The following is a 15,633-nucleotide window of genomic DNA, read 5'->3' as shown; positions in this document are numbered from 1 at the left end:
TTGTGTTCTTTGTGTCAGGGCAGGGGTTTGAATCCTTCTCCCACATTGTCTTAAACATTGTCTAAAGTGACTCTTTTCCTGTCTCTCTCCCCCTCCCCCCACCCATTTTCATAGGTTTGTTAGTGTCAGCGACCTGTTTGCACCAACTGACCTCGGCAGAGAGAGCCAGGTTTGTATAAATTGGAAAGCAGTGGAGCCACTTATGGGCAGGTGCAGGCATTGCAAATAACTCCTTCTGGTTCTGTTTGTGTCCAGATCTTTATTTCCCGTACCTATGATGCGACCACTCACTTTGAGACGACGTGTGATGACATCAAAGACATTTACAAGAGGATGATGGGATCGGAGTTTGACTTTGAAGAGATGAAACGAAAGAAGAACGATATCTATGGGGAGGAAGACCAGCAGTAAGAGTGCTGAAGGCTTAGCTCTACGTGGGCTGGTGTTGGGGTATGTGATACACAGAGGAACTTAAGTGAGCACCGTATGAAGTTCAATATTATCAGGCCTGCTTTTGTAATCATTTCTCTGAGATTTGAGAGTCCTTCACTGGTCAGTGCTCCTCCCTTCTTTGGATGTAATCATGCGTTAATTCTTTAAACAAGGTTGCTTTGTCAAAATTGGCAGATACTGATACTTCTAATCTTTGCCCATTGCTAATTTGACTAGAGTAAACAGACATTAACCTAGGTTTTGGGAGGGGTGCAAGCCAAAAATAACTTGCATTTCCTGTGTCACCTGAAGCTCTCTAACCCTGTGAATGCTTCAGTGAAAGCAGCAGGTGCCCTCTAGACCACTCTGGTCTCTAAACTGTGTGCCCTGCTACCAGGGCCCTTATCCCAAGCAGCCTCTCCCCACCTGGTCTTAACTTCATGGCAAGCTGCATTTATGGCCAAAGCCCACCGCACCTGTAGCCATGCGGCAGGGTTGCTACCCACTGCTGTCCTCCTCTACTAAAAGCTTCTCAAACCGTTTACATCCCTTGAGACACAACTGTGCCACAAGGCTTTGTGTGTTGAAAGTGATACTAATAAAAAAACCTGGTGCAAGAACAAAATTCCACAGCAGGCATGGTCTCTGTGCAAGTATTTTCTTTCTCCTCTGTATCACATATGGCTTCTCAGGTGGACCAAACTGCACTGCAGTATTGATTTGACGGAGCCTGGGCTTGTGTCTGGTGGGAAAGGCTCCAGATGACTTCTGTACTGCCAAGTAAAGCCAACTTCTGGAAACTAGTTTTGTGCTGTTGTCTGATTCACTCTTGATGCATCTGGTTCACTTAGCTGTAGATGGGGAAGCTGTTAGTGTATTGCATTCACTAGCCACAGTAACAAGCATCAGCTTCCCAGGGTGGGGTGGGCAGACTGAGGAGCACAGGTTAGAGTGGACTTTGAGGTAGTTGCATCCTGTTTCTGGAGGCATATCAATGGCAGGCAGCTCAAAAAGGGTTGGGAACATTTAATTGATTTGTCTCACAACATTTTTCTTGCTGGGAAGCAGGTGCTGCCATCTCTCTGCTCACAATGGCCTGTATAAAGGTAGAGCTCAAACATGAACAGCAGGAATTCAATATTTGTGGAATCTTGTCTAGATTCATGGCCCAGCCTGTTGGTTCCTCAATGTCTCGCCTCCAGCAGTATAATCATCTTGTATAAAGCTCTTTCAGTGGCATTGGAGCAAAAGAGGCAGCAGCACCTACTGCCTATGCTGATACTATGTATATACCATGCTTACCTTGAGTGGAGTACATCTGCCCTGACCTGTTATAAAGAGTGTACTCAACTAAGTAACTGTCAAATCTAGATTGAATTACTTCATATGCACATGGTTATAGAACTTGGGTGAGCAAAGGCATCTGCCTGCTGCCACAGAGAACAATAGAAATGGAGTGGGTGCACCAATGGAGCTTGTGTGAACAATAAAGGGAAGTGTGAGAGAAATGTTCTTCTAGAAGGAATGTGAGTAGTATAGGGGGGAAAGACTACTTGTCCTCCCATGGGAAAGTCCTGGGAAGGGGCAGAATTGATGTAAAGAATGTGTGCCTAATGTTCTGGAAACAGAAGATGTTTTCCTCCACCATCTAGCTTCTCTTGAGCTTGAAAGAGGTTAATTTTTAAGCTGGGTGTCTCATCTCTACCTGTTAAGCATTTGAGTGTCTTGGTTTTCTTAATGTTTCAAGCCTGAACTCTGAAAAGGACAGGGAATACATATGATAAAAAAACTTAGAAAGGGGGATGGTGGTAGAAGACCTGTTGGTTTCTAAGTGGACCAAGTGCTCTGTGGACTTCAGTGGAGAGGAAATGAACAGCAGCGAGACTGTTGCATGGGGAGTTTACTATCAAGAAAGAAAGATCAAGAAAGGCAAGCGTATTGACTGCATGTGAGTAAAGGCAGTTATGCAAACAGTGGCATAGTTAAAGGGCCTGCAACCATTTGGCATTAAGTCAAAGAGTTTAGAGGACAGATGGGACAAAACTGGGTAAGGTGCCTTGACCTATCTATGCATGCTGAATCTCCCATACAGGTACGTTGCATTAAGGCAGTGGTTCTTGAACTTTTCTGGCTCGCGCCTCCCCTATCCTTGTGGCCATTGGCCACGGCTCCCCATTATAACACCTCACCTCAGTTACCTCCAAAATGGGGATGAAGGTGTTAATTATACACTAGAAACAAAAAACAGCTGCCAGCAGGCTGCAATCCTAACCACACCTGAGAGACCTAGAGACTGGCTGCAATCCTAAACTCACTTTCCTGAGAGTAAGTCCCATTGAACACAATAGGACTTACTTCTGAGTAGACCTAGCTAGGATTGTGCCTTTTGTCTTACAATAGCAGCCAACAGAGTGCCCCCCTCCCCAAAAAGAGTCGGGAGCAAAAAGGGGAATGGCTAAAAAGGAATGGGGATTTTTATTTTTAATCAATTTTTGGAGACAAAACCATCAAGAGTGGCTTTTTTCTCTTTTGGAGGGGGATGAAAAAGAGAAAGGTGAGGATCCTTGGTTAAGCTGACAGACCCCAAGCCTATGTAGGTCTACTCAGAAGGAAGTCCCATTTGAGTCAATGGGGTTCCTCCCAGGAAAGTGTGGAAAGGATTGCAGCCACACAGAACAATATTACAACTCACCCCCAGAGTAGATGGGAGCTGCTCACACACATACACCCAACATGCAGATGCCACCCCTGTTCCCCCCCAGGCAAGATGGAGGAATGCAGGCTGGGGCATTTGGATACCCCCCCCCCACTAGGAGCAGGCTGAGCTTACTCTTCCCTCCCAGTTTGAAGCCTGTCAGGAGCACACCCTGTGCTGATGAGATGCAGCACCTCTGCACTCCTCTCCTCCAGCCTTGACCAATCCCAGGGCGAGGGGCACACTGGGAAATATAGTCCCTGGGGCAAGGCTGCACATGGAGAGAGCTACATGATGAGATGCAGCACCTCTGCTGATGCCCAGCCACCCTTCTCTCCCACCTACCCCCACCATGTTTCACATGCCCTCCCAGCCTCACGCTGCTCCACCACCTCTTTCACAGCTGAAGAAAAGCAGCAAGGCAGCAGGTGCAGCTGAGCAGAGCTCTGCAGAATCAGCTGCAGCCACCTCTCCCCAGATGCCTCAGAGGCCCTTATTGGCTAGCCACGCCTCCCTAGGGAGGTAGGACGCACAGATGGAATACCTCAGCATTAAGGGGTCAAGTCCACAAACTGACAGAATAGACAATTTCTGGATTAAGCAAGTCTAGCCAATAACTTGGGTCAGTTTTATTTATAAAGACTGTTATAAAATGCTTTCCAAGGAGAGACCTTGTATCTTACAAAGTTTATTAGTGCTGCAACCTATCCAGCATTTCTGCAATACTATAAATAGAACATGGGGAAGGAGCCAGCCTAGCTCCAGAATGCCAACATTCCTATCTACAAAGGAAAAAGTCCTAATGAGCCTCCACAAACTGGTAAGAGTAAAAAAAACAACTTGCAAGCTACTGTTGATTGCACAGTAACAGTATCGCATTTCATTTAAAAGTAGGTCCTAAAATGTATAATTCAAGTACGTGAGCTGTGGCCTACTGGAAATTCCTGCTGTATGAGCCCTGATGAAATGAATGGGAAAACTGTTCAGCAGTATGATAGCATAGCTTCTGCAGGAGAACTTCCAGCTGGGTCATGCCCATTATGTACCGTCCATGGAAAAAACTTGAGTTGTGGACTGATTCCTAAACTTTCAAGTAGGTTGGGGTGTGTTTTCCCGTTTGGATAGTTCTGTTTAGCTGCACAACTGTGTCATTAAATTGCTTTCTATTTCAGACAATACATACAAATGTTTTCCTTAAAAGGTTCCACATGGTGGTTAAATAAAGCAAATGAGCAAAGTCTTCCGCACAGCCCTTGAAAAAGGCTGCCATTCTCCCCATGCTTAGCTTTTATTATGCATGGTGGGGAAAGGAAGGAGACAAAATAAGCATCTCTGAGTACAATATTGAGTACAATATTGTACAAATGAGTACAATATGCCTGCCTTCTGGGCTAATGGGAGAAGGACAGAGGCATCCATCTTGGTTATCTGAAATAAAAGAATATTAATGTTAAGATTATTGCAGATCTTTGAAGCTACAAAAAGTAATGAACCTCTCTATGTGGAGTCAGCTAGAGAATTCATGACAAAAGGTACACTGTCTGGCATTTGATAGCAGGCCTACCTCAAAGGCAATATAGGAGTTGCTCAAAGGCTATTTCAGCAATTTTCAATCTTTTTCATCTCAAGGCACACTGACAAGGCACTAAAATTGTCAATACATCCCATCAAGTTTTTGACAACTGACAAGGCACACTATGCTGCCAGTGGGGGAGGGGCTCACATTGGCCCTACTACTAAATGACCTCTCCCAAATTCCTGTGGCACACTTGTAGACCACTTGTGGCATACCAATGTGTCATGGCACTGTGGTTGAAAATGGCTGGGCTAATTCATACAACATGTTTCTCAGCTGAGTACAGATTTAAAGGTCTGTTTCTAAACTACATGAACAGCCTAGGCTAGCCATTTTCAACCACTGCTGTGGCACATCAATGTGCTTCTGGAGTTAGGGGGAGGGTCATTTATTAGTAGGGCCATTGAGGGAAGTGGTGTGCCTTGTCAATTTTAGTACCTTGTCAGTGTGCCAAGAGATGAACAAGGTTGAAAATCACTGGACTAGGCCATGCTTGCAGAGTAGTTCCAGAAAACAACTTCCAAACAGTTTTCACAGCACTGAAATATCAGCAACATTCTGTGGTGGTTGAAGCACAGCTGTAATGCCTACAGGCTGGAAGCAGCAGCAGCTGGCCTTTCTGTTGCTAAAAGAAGAGTCACCATGGCTTCTTAATCCCAACAAGCTCTACCTTAAGCTAAGCAGCAGGACTTCCATCATGTTCAGCCATATCTCTCCATGTAGCTGTGGTCACAACAGTTTGCACTGATTTAAGAGCTGGCTGCCAGGATAAGAGAGGAGCTGTAACCACCATACCCTCTAAGCCAGTGGTTCCCAAAGTCCTATTCAGACTTTGAAAAACTTGTAAGTCTTTGCATGGGCGGAGAGGGGGAGTAGTGCAATCAAACCAATCACTGCTGCCAGACAGAGAAGGGTTTTTTTTTAAAAACTTACCTGAGGGTCACTATGGCTCTCCAGAGGGTCTAGAGTGCCTGTGACTCCCTGCTGCAGCCCTCCCCAAGGCTTGGAAATGTAAAAAGAAAAAAAAAACACTTCTGGTTTGGGACAAACAAAAGCCAGAAGTGTCCCCCCCTTTTTTTTTACATTTGGGAAGGGCTGCAAATGGAGTTGCAGGCTCCCCAGACATTCTGAAGAGTTTATTGTGACTCCTGGTAAGTTGAAAAACCCTTTCACAGCCTGGCAACAGTGTAATCATGGCAATTGTGTTGCTGCTGATTTCTGGCAACCCACCAGTTTAGGAATCATTGATCTAAGCTATACAGCCCTAATGAAAGTCTTGCACAGCTGGACTTTTGCATTCTGAAGCTTGGCAATTACCTTATCACCAAGTGCTCTGGAGCAGGCCCAAAGCTGATATTACCAGATTATCTATTTCCCCACTTCATCTGCCCACCTTGTGCATCCCTGGGAACCCCATAATATTCCTTACCAACAGCCACTTCTAAATGGGGCAGCCATGTCTTGAGCAGTCACAATGAAGGTACTGACATCCAGGGCCAGGATTCCCTTGCTCTCCAAGAACTCTCTGTTAGCTCTGGGCTTTTCTGCAATGGGGACATGAAGAGAAGGGTTTGCTGCTACCTCTGTCAAATACTTGCCATCATTAGGCAGCAGGCCAAAGATTAGGCAGCTAAGAAGAGTCTTGCTAGCTGTATGGGAATTTTGTTTTGCTGGGGGAAAAGGCATTCTTGGGCTCCTAAGATTAACACAGGTCTACAGTCTTTAGCAATACTCCTCCTCCATAAATTAACATGATCTCTGTGGTCAATGGCGAGCCCCTCATGATGTTAGAGCTAGGGAGCAGCTACCAAGAATGACTATGATGTTGTTCTTAAAAAGATAGATTCTATTTTATTCCACTATGCTTGGTGCATCTGCCATGACTCCACCTGTGCAGAGATTGCTTGACCACAGATAGCCCAGACAACCTCCAGACCGGACTACACAATATGCCATGTGGAAGTGGTCCTGGAAACTTTCATTAGTTCAGAATACAGCAACTGGGATCCACTATAGAGAACATATCTCTGGCCAGTTCTCAAATAATTGTCCATTTCCTGGAACAACTAAAAAAGGGGAGGGGTTCCATTAAAGACCTCAGTGCCTTGGGACCTGGGCACCATCTTCTGCAGGTATTTGCCTGGGTCTTAAGATACTGCTGCCAAACCTAATTCTTTTCCACAGCCAGGCCAATATATCTTCATTTGTCTTGAACATTTTTCTTTTGGGGGATTTCAAATGTTATATTACTGTGACCCTCCCCCCTAATAATATCTAAAGTTATGCAAAAAAAAAAAAAAGATAAAATAAAACACAAACTCCCAGGAAACTGGCCAAAGTAAACTGGTTTTCCCTGCCTGCTCACCTCACTTAGAGTGGGGAAATGGGGCAGGGGAGAATGCTATTGAACTGTCCACCTCTTTTGCCTGAATCTGTTGCCCTCCAGTTTCACTGGGTGACCTTCTTAGTTCTTTTCTTGGGGCAGTAGGAGCATTCTCCCAAAATGGTTGGCATAATTTTCAAAGACTCTCTCATATTCATTCCCCCACCCCACCCCCACCCTGTCTTTTTTTCTAAACTGCTTTAGCCTTCCCTGGTAGGGGAGATACTTCAACACCTGGAACATTTGGGGGACCCTACTTTCGACAATCTCCTGAAACTTAAGGGGAGGGGAAGGGCATGCAGAGTTGCATACTTGCTGCAGTCCATGCCAGACTGTGACACAACTTAGTCTGAAAGTGTGGAACAAAGGAAAACATGCACAAAAACCGAGTGGCTCTCTTGCCTGTGAGAAACACAGCAAATCTCCGCCAAATGTGCTGAACCTGCAGATTCAACAAGCACTTCAGATACTCAGATCGTTGGGTGGACTTGGAGTCACATTGATGGTAGTGAAGAACTTCCATTATATTTGCCCCCTGGCAGGATCTCAGGATCATGTCCTTGGCGTGAGCAGCAGAATCCACCCTTCGGGATGAGAAAGGTTTCAGGGGTTGACCCGAAATGGTTTAGAGTTATGCTCTGCTCCAAAATACATCTCCATGGCAAATAGAACATCCTGCCCAGCCCTTACCTTGTGTCTTCGCGGAGTTTTTTAGTCTCTTTGTAGTGAAGGAGCCACCTCCATCTTCCCCGACCATTGAGCTTCTCCAAGGTTTTGACAGTGTCCTTCAGTTCCTCTGTGGAAAGAGCAAGACCCATTCTGGTCAGTTCAACTGGGACCAGCTACCATTTGGCTCCTCTCACTCTAGGACTGTCATACAGGACTCTCCTTTTAAGCTGTTGCATAAAATGAACAAACTGGCATTCAAATTTGCTTATTTTCCTCTTCCCTCCTGCATCGTGTCCATCAGCTGCTGTGACTCAATGGTGGGAGAAGGCTATTTGCCTTCATTTTCTGCTTCTAAACTACCTACTGGTATGGACATAAAAGCCCACTTCGAACATCTACCATTGTGCAAGTGACTAGATTTTCTCACCTATATGTGCAACTCACAAAGAATTAAACATTGTGCCATGAGATTTTCAAAGTGGACAGACTGCTACAAATTCTGTATCAGCCAATGTGGTTCTCCAAGGGAATAATCCCTACTGGCCCCTGGAGAAAGGTGGCATTGCCCTGGACACATCCTCCTTCATGCCCTCCCCCGCAGCCAACATGACTGGTAGCTCCCAGGTGATGAAATTGTCTTCCAGGAGTACTGCAGGGTGGAAAAGGTATGAAGAGGATGAACTGATCTTGCCTGCCTACCCAAGCTGCCCAGCCCTCAGATAGTTAAGTGGAGAGCTGGAGGGAGAGTTGAAGGGGATGGGGATGGGGAGCAGCTAACAGCTTGACCTGGGGGCTGGAGCACACCAGCAGGTAAGGGGGCCCAGTGGATCCTGTCACTGACCCTGCCCAGATGTAGCTGACTGGTCATTTCTCACAATGGGAGCTTTAAAATGCCCCATGATACACAATGCTAGTTTTTACACATGCTCAGCTTTCCTGGGTGCCAATATATGGGTGGGGAAGTCCAGAAAGATCACTCAGGCACCAGCCAGGCCCCAAGAGAAAGGGAGCGATCAGGGCATGGCTCATGTCATTCTTTTTTTCCACAAAACAGGAACAGGAGGGGAGACAGGCTTGACCACAGCAGGTCACAAAGGGGCACTGGGCAAGGTTTTCCAGAGACAAATGTTTCCTATACCAGGGTTTCTCGAACTGATTGGGACCTGACTCGAAACTGTGCGTCATGATCTGATTGTTGTTGGGCTGCAAAACTGGAACTGACAAGATAATAGCTGAGAAGGAAAATGCATGGAACCCTATGGAAAGTGAAACTAAGGGCCCAATCCTATCCAACTTTCCAGCACTGGTGCAGCTGCAATGCAGCCCCAAGGTTCAACAAATGTTCCCTTACCTTGAAGAGGCCACTGTGACTGCCGCCTCACCACAAAATGCAGCGCATGCCCCGTGGGCATGGTTGCACTTGCACTGGAAAACTGGATAGGCTGGGCCCTAAGCCACACTGCATGTTTACTCATGAGTGGATGACTGTGCATTGGACCACTGCAAAGGGTAGGCTGAGAGGAACACTGCACCACCCAAATGGTTGAGATCCGATGAACACAGCCCTCCAAAAACATCCGAGAAGGAAGTCCTCCATCCAAGCTGACAAATGTATTGAGTCCTATGGAAAGTGAAACTAAGCTACATGGACACATTTACTTATGAGTAAGCAAGTGCCATGGCTTGTGTTGAAAGTCAAGCAAAGGGGAACACAAAACCACCAGAATGGTCCCGATCTGATGAACGTGGAGCTCAAAAAATGCTCCAGAAGGTAGCCTCCCCCATAAAAAGGATAAAAACAGAGGCTTGAGTTGGTAAGGTGAAACTTTTTTCATTTCTTTTTTAGGGGTTGAGGTTATTGCAGGCAGGCTACAGAAATAATTCATTTGGTGGAACAGGGTTGACTTCTCCCATTTCATCTCTCCTTATTTATTTATTTATTTATTTATTTATTTATTTATTTCCTATCTCTAGAGAAAATGGCACAATTTCAGTGCTTATTGCATTTCCAGGAAGCACTTCCTTGTTGATGATGTCACTTTAGGCAATGATATCATGCTGGTGGATCCCAGACAGACTGCCATTCTAAAAAGTGGGTCCCAGTGCTAAAAAGTTTGAGACCCACTTCCTATACTGACAAGCTAGAGTTCTGTGTGAAGGGGGATTGAGTATCAATGCAGATGAGGAGAGCATTCAATCCTGAGGTTTCCCCCTTGCATTCTGAGCAGGTTGATTGCACCGTCTCACCTACTGTCATGGCCTGGAGCACGCTGTCATCGGATACCACAAAACCTCCACTGTGAAACAGCTCCTGGCAGGTGTTGTCCAGGACATCTTCAGGGCTGTCTACCCCCACAAATGTCACATTGGGAAGGTGCTTCAGCCTCAGCAAGGAAGGGATCTGTTCAAGAAGCAAACACTTCTCATGAGCAGCATGCATCAATTGCAAGCATTTCCAGTGTGTCTTTGGCTACTTTGCATGGTTTTGCTCATTGGGGGCAGGGCAAGGAGGCGCCAAGGACCTGCCCTCAGCCATTCAGCCTCTTCTCTCTGGCTTCTGGGATCCAGCATATCTTATTTCACTTATATCCCACCCTTAATTCAGGGACCTAGAATGGCACACATCACCAACCTCCTCCATTTTATCCTCACAACTACCTCATGAAGGATAGACTGAGAGCCCAGATAGACTGACTCAGCCCAATCTCAGTATGACTGAGATTCACAGCTGAGCTGGGATTTGTATGAAGGTCTTCCTGGTTCTAATCTAACCACTACACTATGATGGGACAGTTGCAAGGCCTTAAAACTTGCTACATTTTTTTAATGAAAGCTAAAATTCTAGATTACTGGGAAGGTGAATTTCACACCCAGTATCACCTTCTATGCATTTTCTGCAAAATCACAGCTTATATACAGCCTTGGTTACTGCTAGATCTTATAAATGAGAATGGGATGAGGCTCCAGGACAATGAGCACAATCCTCACTCCTTTTCCAACAACTACTCTCCTCTTGGTCTTCTCCAGGGCATTATCTGTTTCAAGACTAGGGAAAAACTATGATGTATTAAATTTAATAACCATCTTGGATGGCCAAGTCAGGCTGTGTTACAGAGCAAATGCAAATCTAATGATCTGCATTAGAAGGGGATGTCAGAACATGAGAACTGCCCAGTTGGATCAGGCAATCTACGAGCGCTGCACACTCCAACAACAGCTTACCAGCTGCCTCTGAGAAGATACTAAGCAGGATAGTACAGTTCAGTGGCAGACTGTTTCTGTACACAGAGGTTCTACTTAGCCCCCAAGGTTAATAGCCATTGTCACCCTCAGTTTATCTGTCTAACTCCCTAAATCAGTGGTTCTCAAACCTTTTCAGAGATTTACTCCCAAAGTAAATCTTTGCGGGGAATGGGCGAGAGAAGTGGCACAATCCCCAGGATTGCATCGCTAAGGGGGTGCTTTTATTTACAAAGTGCCTGGGCAAGCAGCAGGAGGTGCAGGGAGCCCTGCAGAGCCCTCCACAGGGCTCTCCGAGGCTTGGAATGTTGAGAAACAGCGTGCGCAAACCAATCCCTGATTGAAACACGAAACTGGAAGTGGTTTGCACGTGCTGTTTCTCAACATTCCAAGTTTCAGGGAATCTTACGAACGGCTGTGCAGGGCTCCCTGCGCCTCTTGCTGCCTGCCCAGACACTTTGTAAGTACAAGCCCGCCCCCCTTAGCAACATGATCCTAGGTATCATGTCACTGCCTCTCCCCTTCCCCTGCTCCTTAAAGGGACAGGGGTACCTTCACACGAACTGGTAGGTTGTGACCCACCAGTTTGAAAACCACTGCCCTAAATAAATGCCCATGAACTCAGTGGGAAAGTGCATGACTTTACTAAATGCATCATCACATCTAAGTTCCACTCCTTATCCAGAGCTACTTCTGAAAAGCAGGGCCCTATACAGATAACATTCCAAACAGAGACATGGCTAGAAATACAGGGCATCTCAAGAACATGTACACATACTTCATACTGTCAAATTTAGTGCTATAATTCACACATATACTGCATATGGTGTATACAGAAGCAGTTGCTCGACCCAGTTAACCGGTTAACAAATTAGTGCTTGAAATGTTCCCCACTGGCAACTCAACAATGTTGAGTAAGGGCTCCACGACATATGTGCTGGGATGGTTCTACATATCTCCACACTTGCTTCCCTTGGATGCTCAAGGGTTGCAGGTTTCTACAATGAAATATGTATACATTAGAGCTCATCGAAGTGTGTTACATTTTTTGAGACACCCTGTATTGCGAGGGGAAAAAAACTCCAGGAATATCTGGAAAGCAGTTAGAAAGAGCCTTCTGAACCTACTTTATGAATGTGTGGAAAGATGTCCTCATTTCTAATGATGACCTTCAGACTGTCTGTCTCTGGATTGCTCGCCTTCAAGAAATGCAGGGGCTCTGCTTCAGTGTGACCCTCTTTTTTCAGCAAGTTCTGCAACAAAATATTAATTTAAAAACAACCAACCACTGAAATGGAAGTAGGCTGGTCAACAGTTTTACATTTCTGAGTTTTCTTTTTAAAGCATGATTCTCTAGGGGCACAATCCTAACCAACTTTCCAGCACTGACATAGCTGTACCGATGTGGCATGTGTCATGAACAAAGGGGGGTTGGGGGACTTAGGGTTCTTGGTTTTTTGAACCTTAAAACCCTCAAGGCCCCTTGCCCGGTAGTACTGCCACCACCCTGTACATGCCAGTGCCTCAGTCCAGGGACACTGAGACCCTCTAGGCTTAATGCTATCCCTTGCAGGCACTGAGCTCTTTCTCTAATTAAAGCCTCAGTCCTCAAGTTACTAGACTTCATCGAGTATTTGGTAGCTTGCTGAACGGCTAGGCAGGATTCTGAACCTTTGTTCCCAACAGACAACGACACAAGTTAGTAAAAGATATTTTAGTTTAGCACAAGCATGCTGCAGTGGGTGAGGAAAGGGAGAGGTGCAGTGCCGGGAGGAAGACTTGGCCTCTTGGGAGTACTCAAGGACTGTCCTCAGTAGCACCTACCCTTTACAACCCCTCTAACTTTGCTTGTCAGCCATGCAGGCACCTTTCTGGACTTAGATGAGCCCTTCTTCCTTTGCAGGATACACTTCCGCTGGGCCTCCAATACTGTTCTTTTAAAGAGCTTCCACGTGCTTTGGAGAGAATGGACTCTTTTTACCTTCCCTTTCAACTTCTTTCTAACTAGCCTCCTCATTTGAGGGAAATCCACCTTTCGGAAATAAAGGGTTTTTGTTTCAGTTTTGCTCGGCACTTTTTCTTGACATGCTTGGCAAAACAGATTGCACTGTTCCGCAATGGCTCAGTAACATTACATCTCTAACCTGATCCTGAGTACCACACAATATTAAATCCAGTCATCTGTATTCTGGAGGGCTCCATGACTCCATGCTTTAAGGCACAGTCGTTTAGCAAGTAAAGAAATTCACTCTCACTTTTATGACCAGAGTACAAATTGACCCAGTCAATATGAGGATAATTGAAGCCTCCCATGATTACAAACCTCTCTCTCCTTGATGCTTCCCTGATCTGTTTCCTCAGTTCAAGGTCCCCTTCAGGTATTTGGTCCAGAGGACAACAGCATGCCCCCAGTATTACATCACTCCTTGAGCCTGGTAATTTAACCCACAGCGATTCTATATTGGAGTCAGACCCACCTTCAATCTCTACTTTTCTGGATTCTATCCCTTCTACATAGATGGCCAACCCACATCCAACATGCCCCTCCCTGTCCCTCCTATAGAGTTTATAGCCTCAGATTGCGGTATCCCACTGATTCTCCTCATTCCACCATGTTTATGTTATACCCACATCAGGGGTGGGCAAACCCTGGCCCAAGGGCCGTTTGCGACCCTCAGGGACCTCCAGTCTGGCCCGCAGAGAGCCCTAAGTCTCCAATGAGCCTCTGGCCTGTCAGAGACTGTTGGAGCCCATGCCGGCCAATGACTGCTGGTCACAACTGTCAGACATGAGCTGCAGGCCGAGTTAAAGCAAGACCTTTTATAGTCTCCATGTGTTTTCTACTTTTCCTTGGGCATTATTTTAACCCCTATTGCCTCTGAACAACTTATGTCTCCATGTGTTTCTGGCCTGCTCTGGCTTGGTCTGGATGTTTTCACTGTTCAATATGTGTGTGGCAAACACTTCATAGTTCTCATGTGGTTCTACATGCCTGTATTATAGTTCTTATGTGTATTATAAATAAGCTCAGTAAAATTCATTATTTCATATAAGTTCCATCTCTAATGCATTCATTTATGTGATTTTATGTAAATTTATTCAAATTTGAAATGTAAATTAATTCTTTTTTCCCCTCGGCCCCGCCACAGTGTCAGAGAGATGATGAGGCTCTCCTGCTAAAATGTTTGCCCACCTCTGCACTACATCAAGGTTTTCCCTAGCCACCAAACATTTCAGTTCCCCCATCTTTGCTTGAAGACTTCGGGTATTTGCATAAAAGCACTTGTAAACGGAAGCCCCTCAAGATGGGCTGCTTATTTGCTCCTTTATCTCTGAGCCTCTCATTCTGATGGACCGGCTATCACTTCCCATCATGCTTCCATTCCCAATTCCTTTTCTGTCACTACCTTGTTGCTCTCTAACCTTCCCATTCTCATTCCATAGGGATGAAGAGTCCCAAACCAGATGTCCCTTGGCTCCTGTTGGCTTTCCCCCAGGGTTCAGTTTAATCATGAACTTGAGTTTGATTCCATTATGTCAACCTTCAGCCATTTTGCAGCAGTTGTAGGAAGCTAATTGGAAGTTGAGAAAGAAGCTCCTTATCTTGAGTTTTACTTGGACCAGGTGAAAAGTTTGATAATGGGCCTAGTCTTCAAGGTCTTGCTAACTGAAATTTGGCTGCAGCTGTGATTCTCTAGTTAGGATGGGTCAGAATGAGTGGCCAACAGTAACTTCAGGTGATGAAATCAGACTCCAGACTTGCCCAAGCCCCCTGCAGCCCCCCGGGGGTGCGGGGAGCCCTGCGCGACCTTCGGCAGGGCTCCCCGGGTCAGGGAAGGTGACAGCGGAGCTATTGCGCCCCACTCCGCTAAACCGGAAGTGGTGTGCGATCGCTCCACGTTCCCTTTTGACTGGGCTGCAGGGACTGGGGTGCACCCTCCAGTCCCTGTAGCAGCCGTCCCTGGCTGCGGGAAGCTGAGCACAAGCACCTGCAGGGCTCAGGGCGCGAGGGCCTGCGGTTCAGGGAAAGTGAGAGTTGGCCAATCGCGCACCGCTTCTGGTTTAGTGGAGCGTGGCACGATCGCTCCGCTGTCACCTTCCCTGACCCGGGGAGCCCTGCTGAAGGTCACACAGGGCTCCCTGCAGCCCCCCTGAGCGGCGCAATCCTGGGGAGCAAATAAGCAGCCCATCTTGAGGGGCTTCCGTTTACAAATCGCTGGGGATTGCGCCGCTCCCTCCACCCCCGCAAAGACTTACTGCGGGGTTCAAACTCCTTGCGAGTTTGAAAACCGCAAGACAAAGGTAATGAGGGATGTTGAACCAACCTACCAGTGATGCCAGAGCAACTTTGGTATAGGATTGCATCTGACAGTATTATCCCCATGTTGCAGCTGGGAAAGACTTAGGTTGAGAGGGAGCGGCTGGTCTAAGGCTGGCGAGAATTCATGGCAAAGATGATTAGAACTAGGGAAATCCCAAGTCACAGCTCAGGCTCTTAGTCACTACATTATACCAGTTCTCAGTGAGGCAGATCAAACTGTGTCCAGACTATACCACTTCATACATTAGCAAGAGAGGTATCATGTGGCATGCTAGTTTTCTACATACAGGCAACTTTTTCTGTGCAGAGAAGCATTC

The 15,633-nt window shown here is 46.3% G+C and overlaps 2 protein-coding genes across 4 annotated transcripts in view; one reads left to right on the top strand and one right to left on the bottom strand.

Moving 5' to 3' along the window:
• Positions 1-1,235, top strand: part of GDI2 (GDP dissociation inhibitor 2) — a 28,425-nt gene extending 27,190 nt beyond the window's left edge. The window contains exons 10-11 of the mRNA XM_066633963.1: positions 115-169; positions 256-1,235. Of these exons, the coding sequence (XP_066490060.1) occupies positions 115-169; positions 256-411 (211 nt within the window). The 3' untranslated portion in view covers positions 412-1,235. The remainder of the gene's footprint in view (positions 1-114; positions 170-255) is intronic.
• A 2,506-nt stretch (positions 1,236-3,741) lies between these two features.
• Positions 3,742-15,633, bottom strand: part of TASOR2 (transcription activation suppressor family member 2) — a 59,102-nt gene continuing 47,210 nt past the window's right edge. For 2 of the 3 annotated variants that reach the window (XM_066633728.1, XM_066633729.1), the window contains exons 15-19: positions 12,123-12,248; positions 10,003-10,156; positions 7,777-7,882; positions 7,489-7,670; positions 6,129-6,247 (exon numbers count right to left, since the gene is read on the bottom strand). In XM_066633728.1, coding sequence (XP_066489825.1) covers positions 6,129-6,247; positions 7,489-7,670; positions 7,777-7,882; positions 10,003-10,156; positions 12,123-12,248 — 687 coding nt within the window. Of the gene's footprint in view, positions 4,556-6,128; positions 6,248-7,488; positions 7,671-7,776; positions 7,883-10,002; positions 10,157-12,122; positions 12,249-15,633 lie in introns of those variants that run through there. The other variant, XM_066633730.1, reaches the window with a different exon arrangement.

Source organism: Tiliqua scincoides, chromosome 7 (genome assembly GCF_035046505.1).
Source record: "Tiliqua scincoides isolate rTilSci1 chromosome 7, rTilSci1.hap2, whole genome shotgun sequence".
Lineage (NCBI taxonomy): Eukaryota > Metazoa > Chordata > Lepidosauria > Squamata > Scincidae > Tiliqua > Tiliqua scincoides.
Note: the sequence above shows the minus strand (reverse complement) of the source record. Positions and strands in the feature narration are given on the sequence as shown.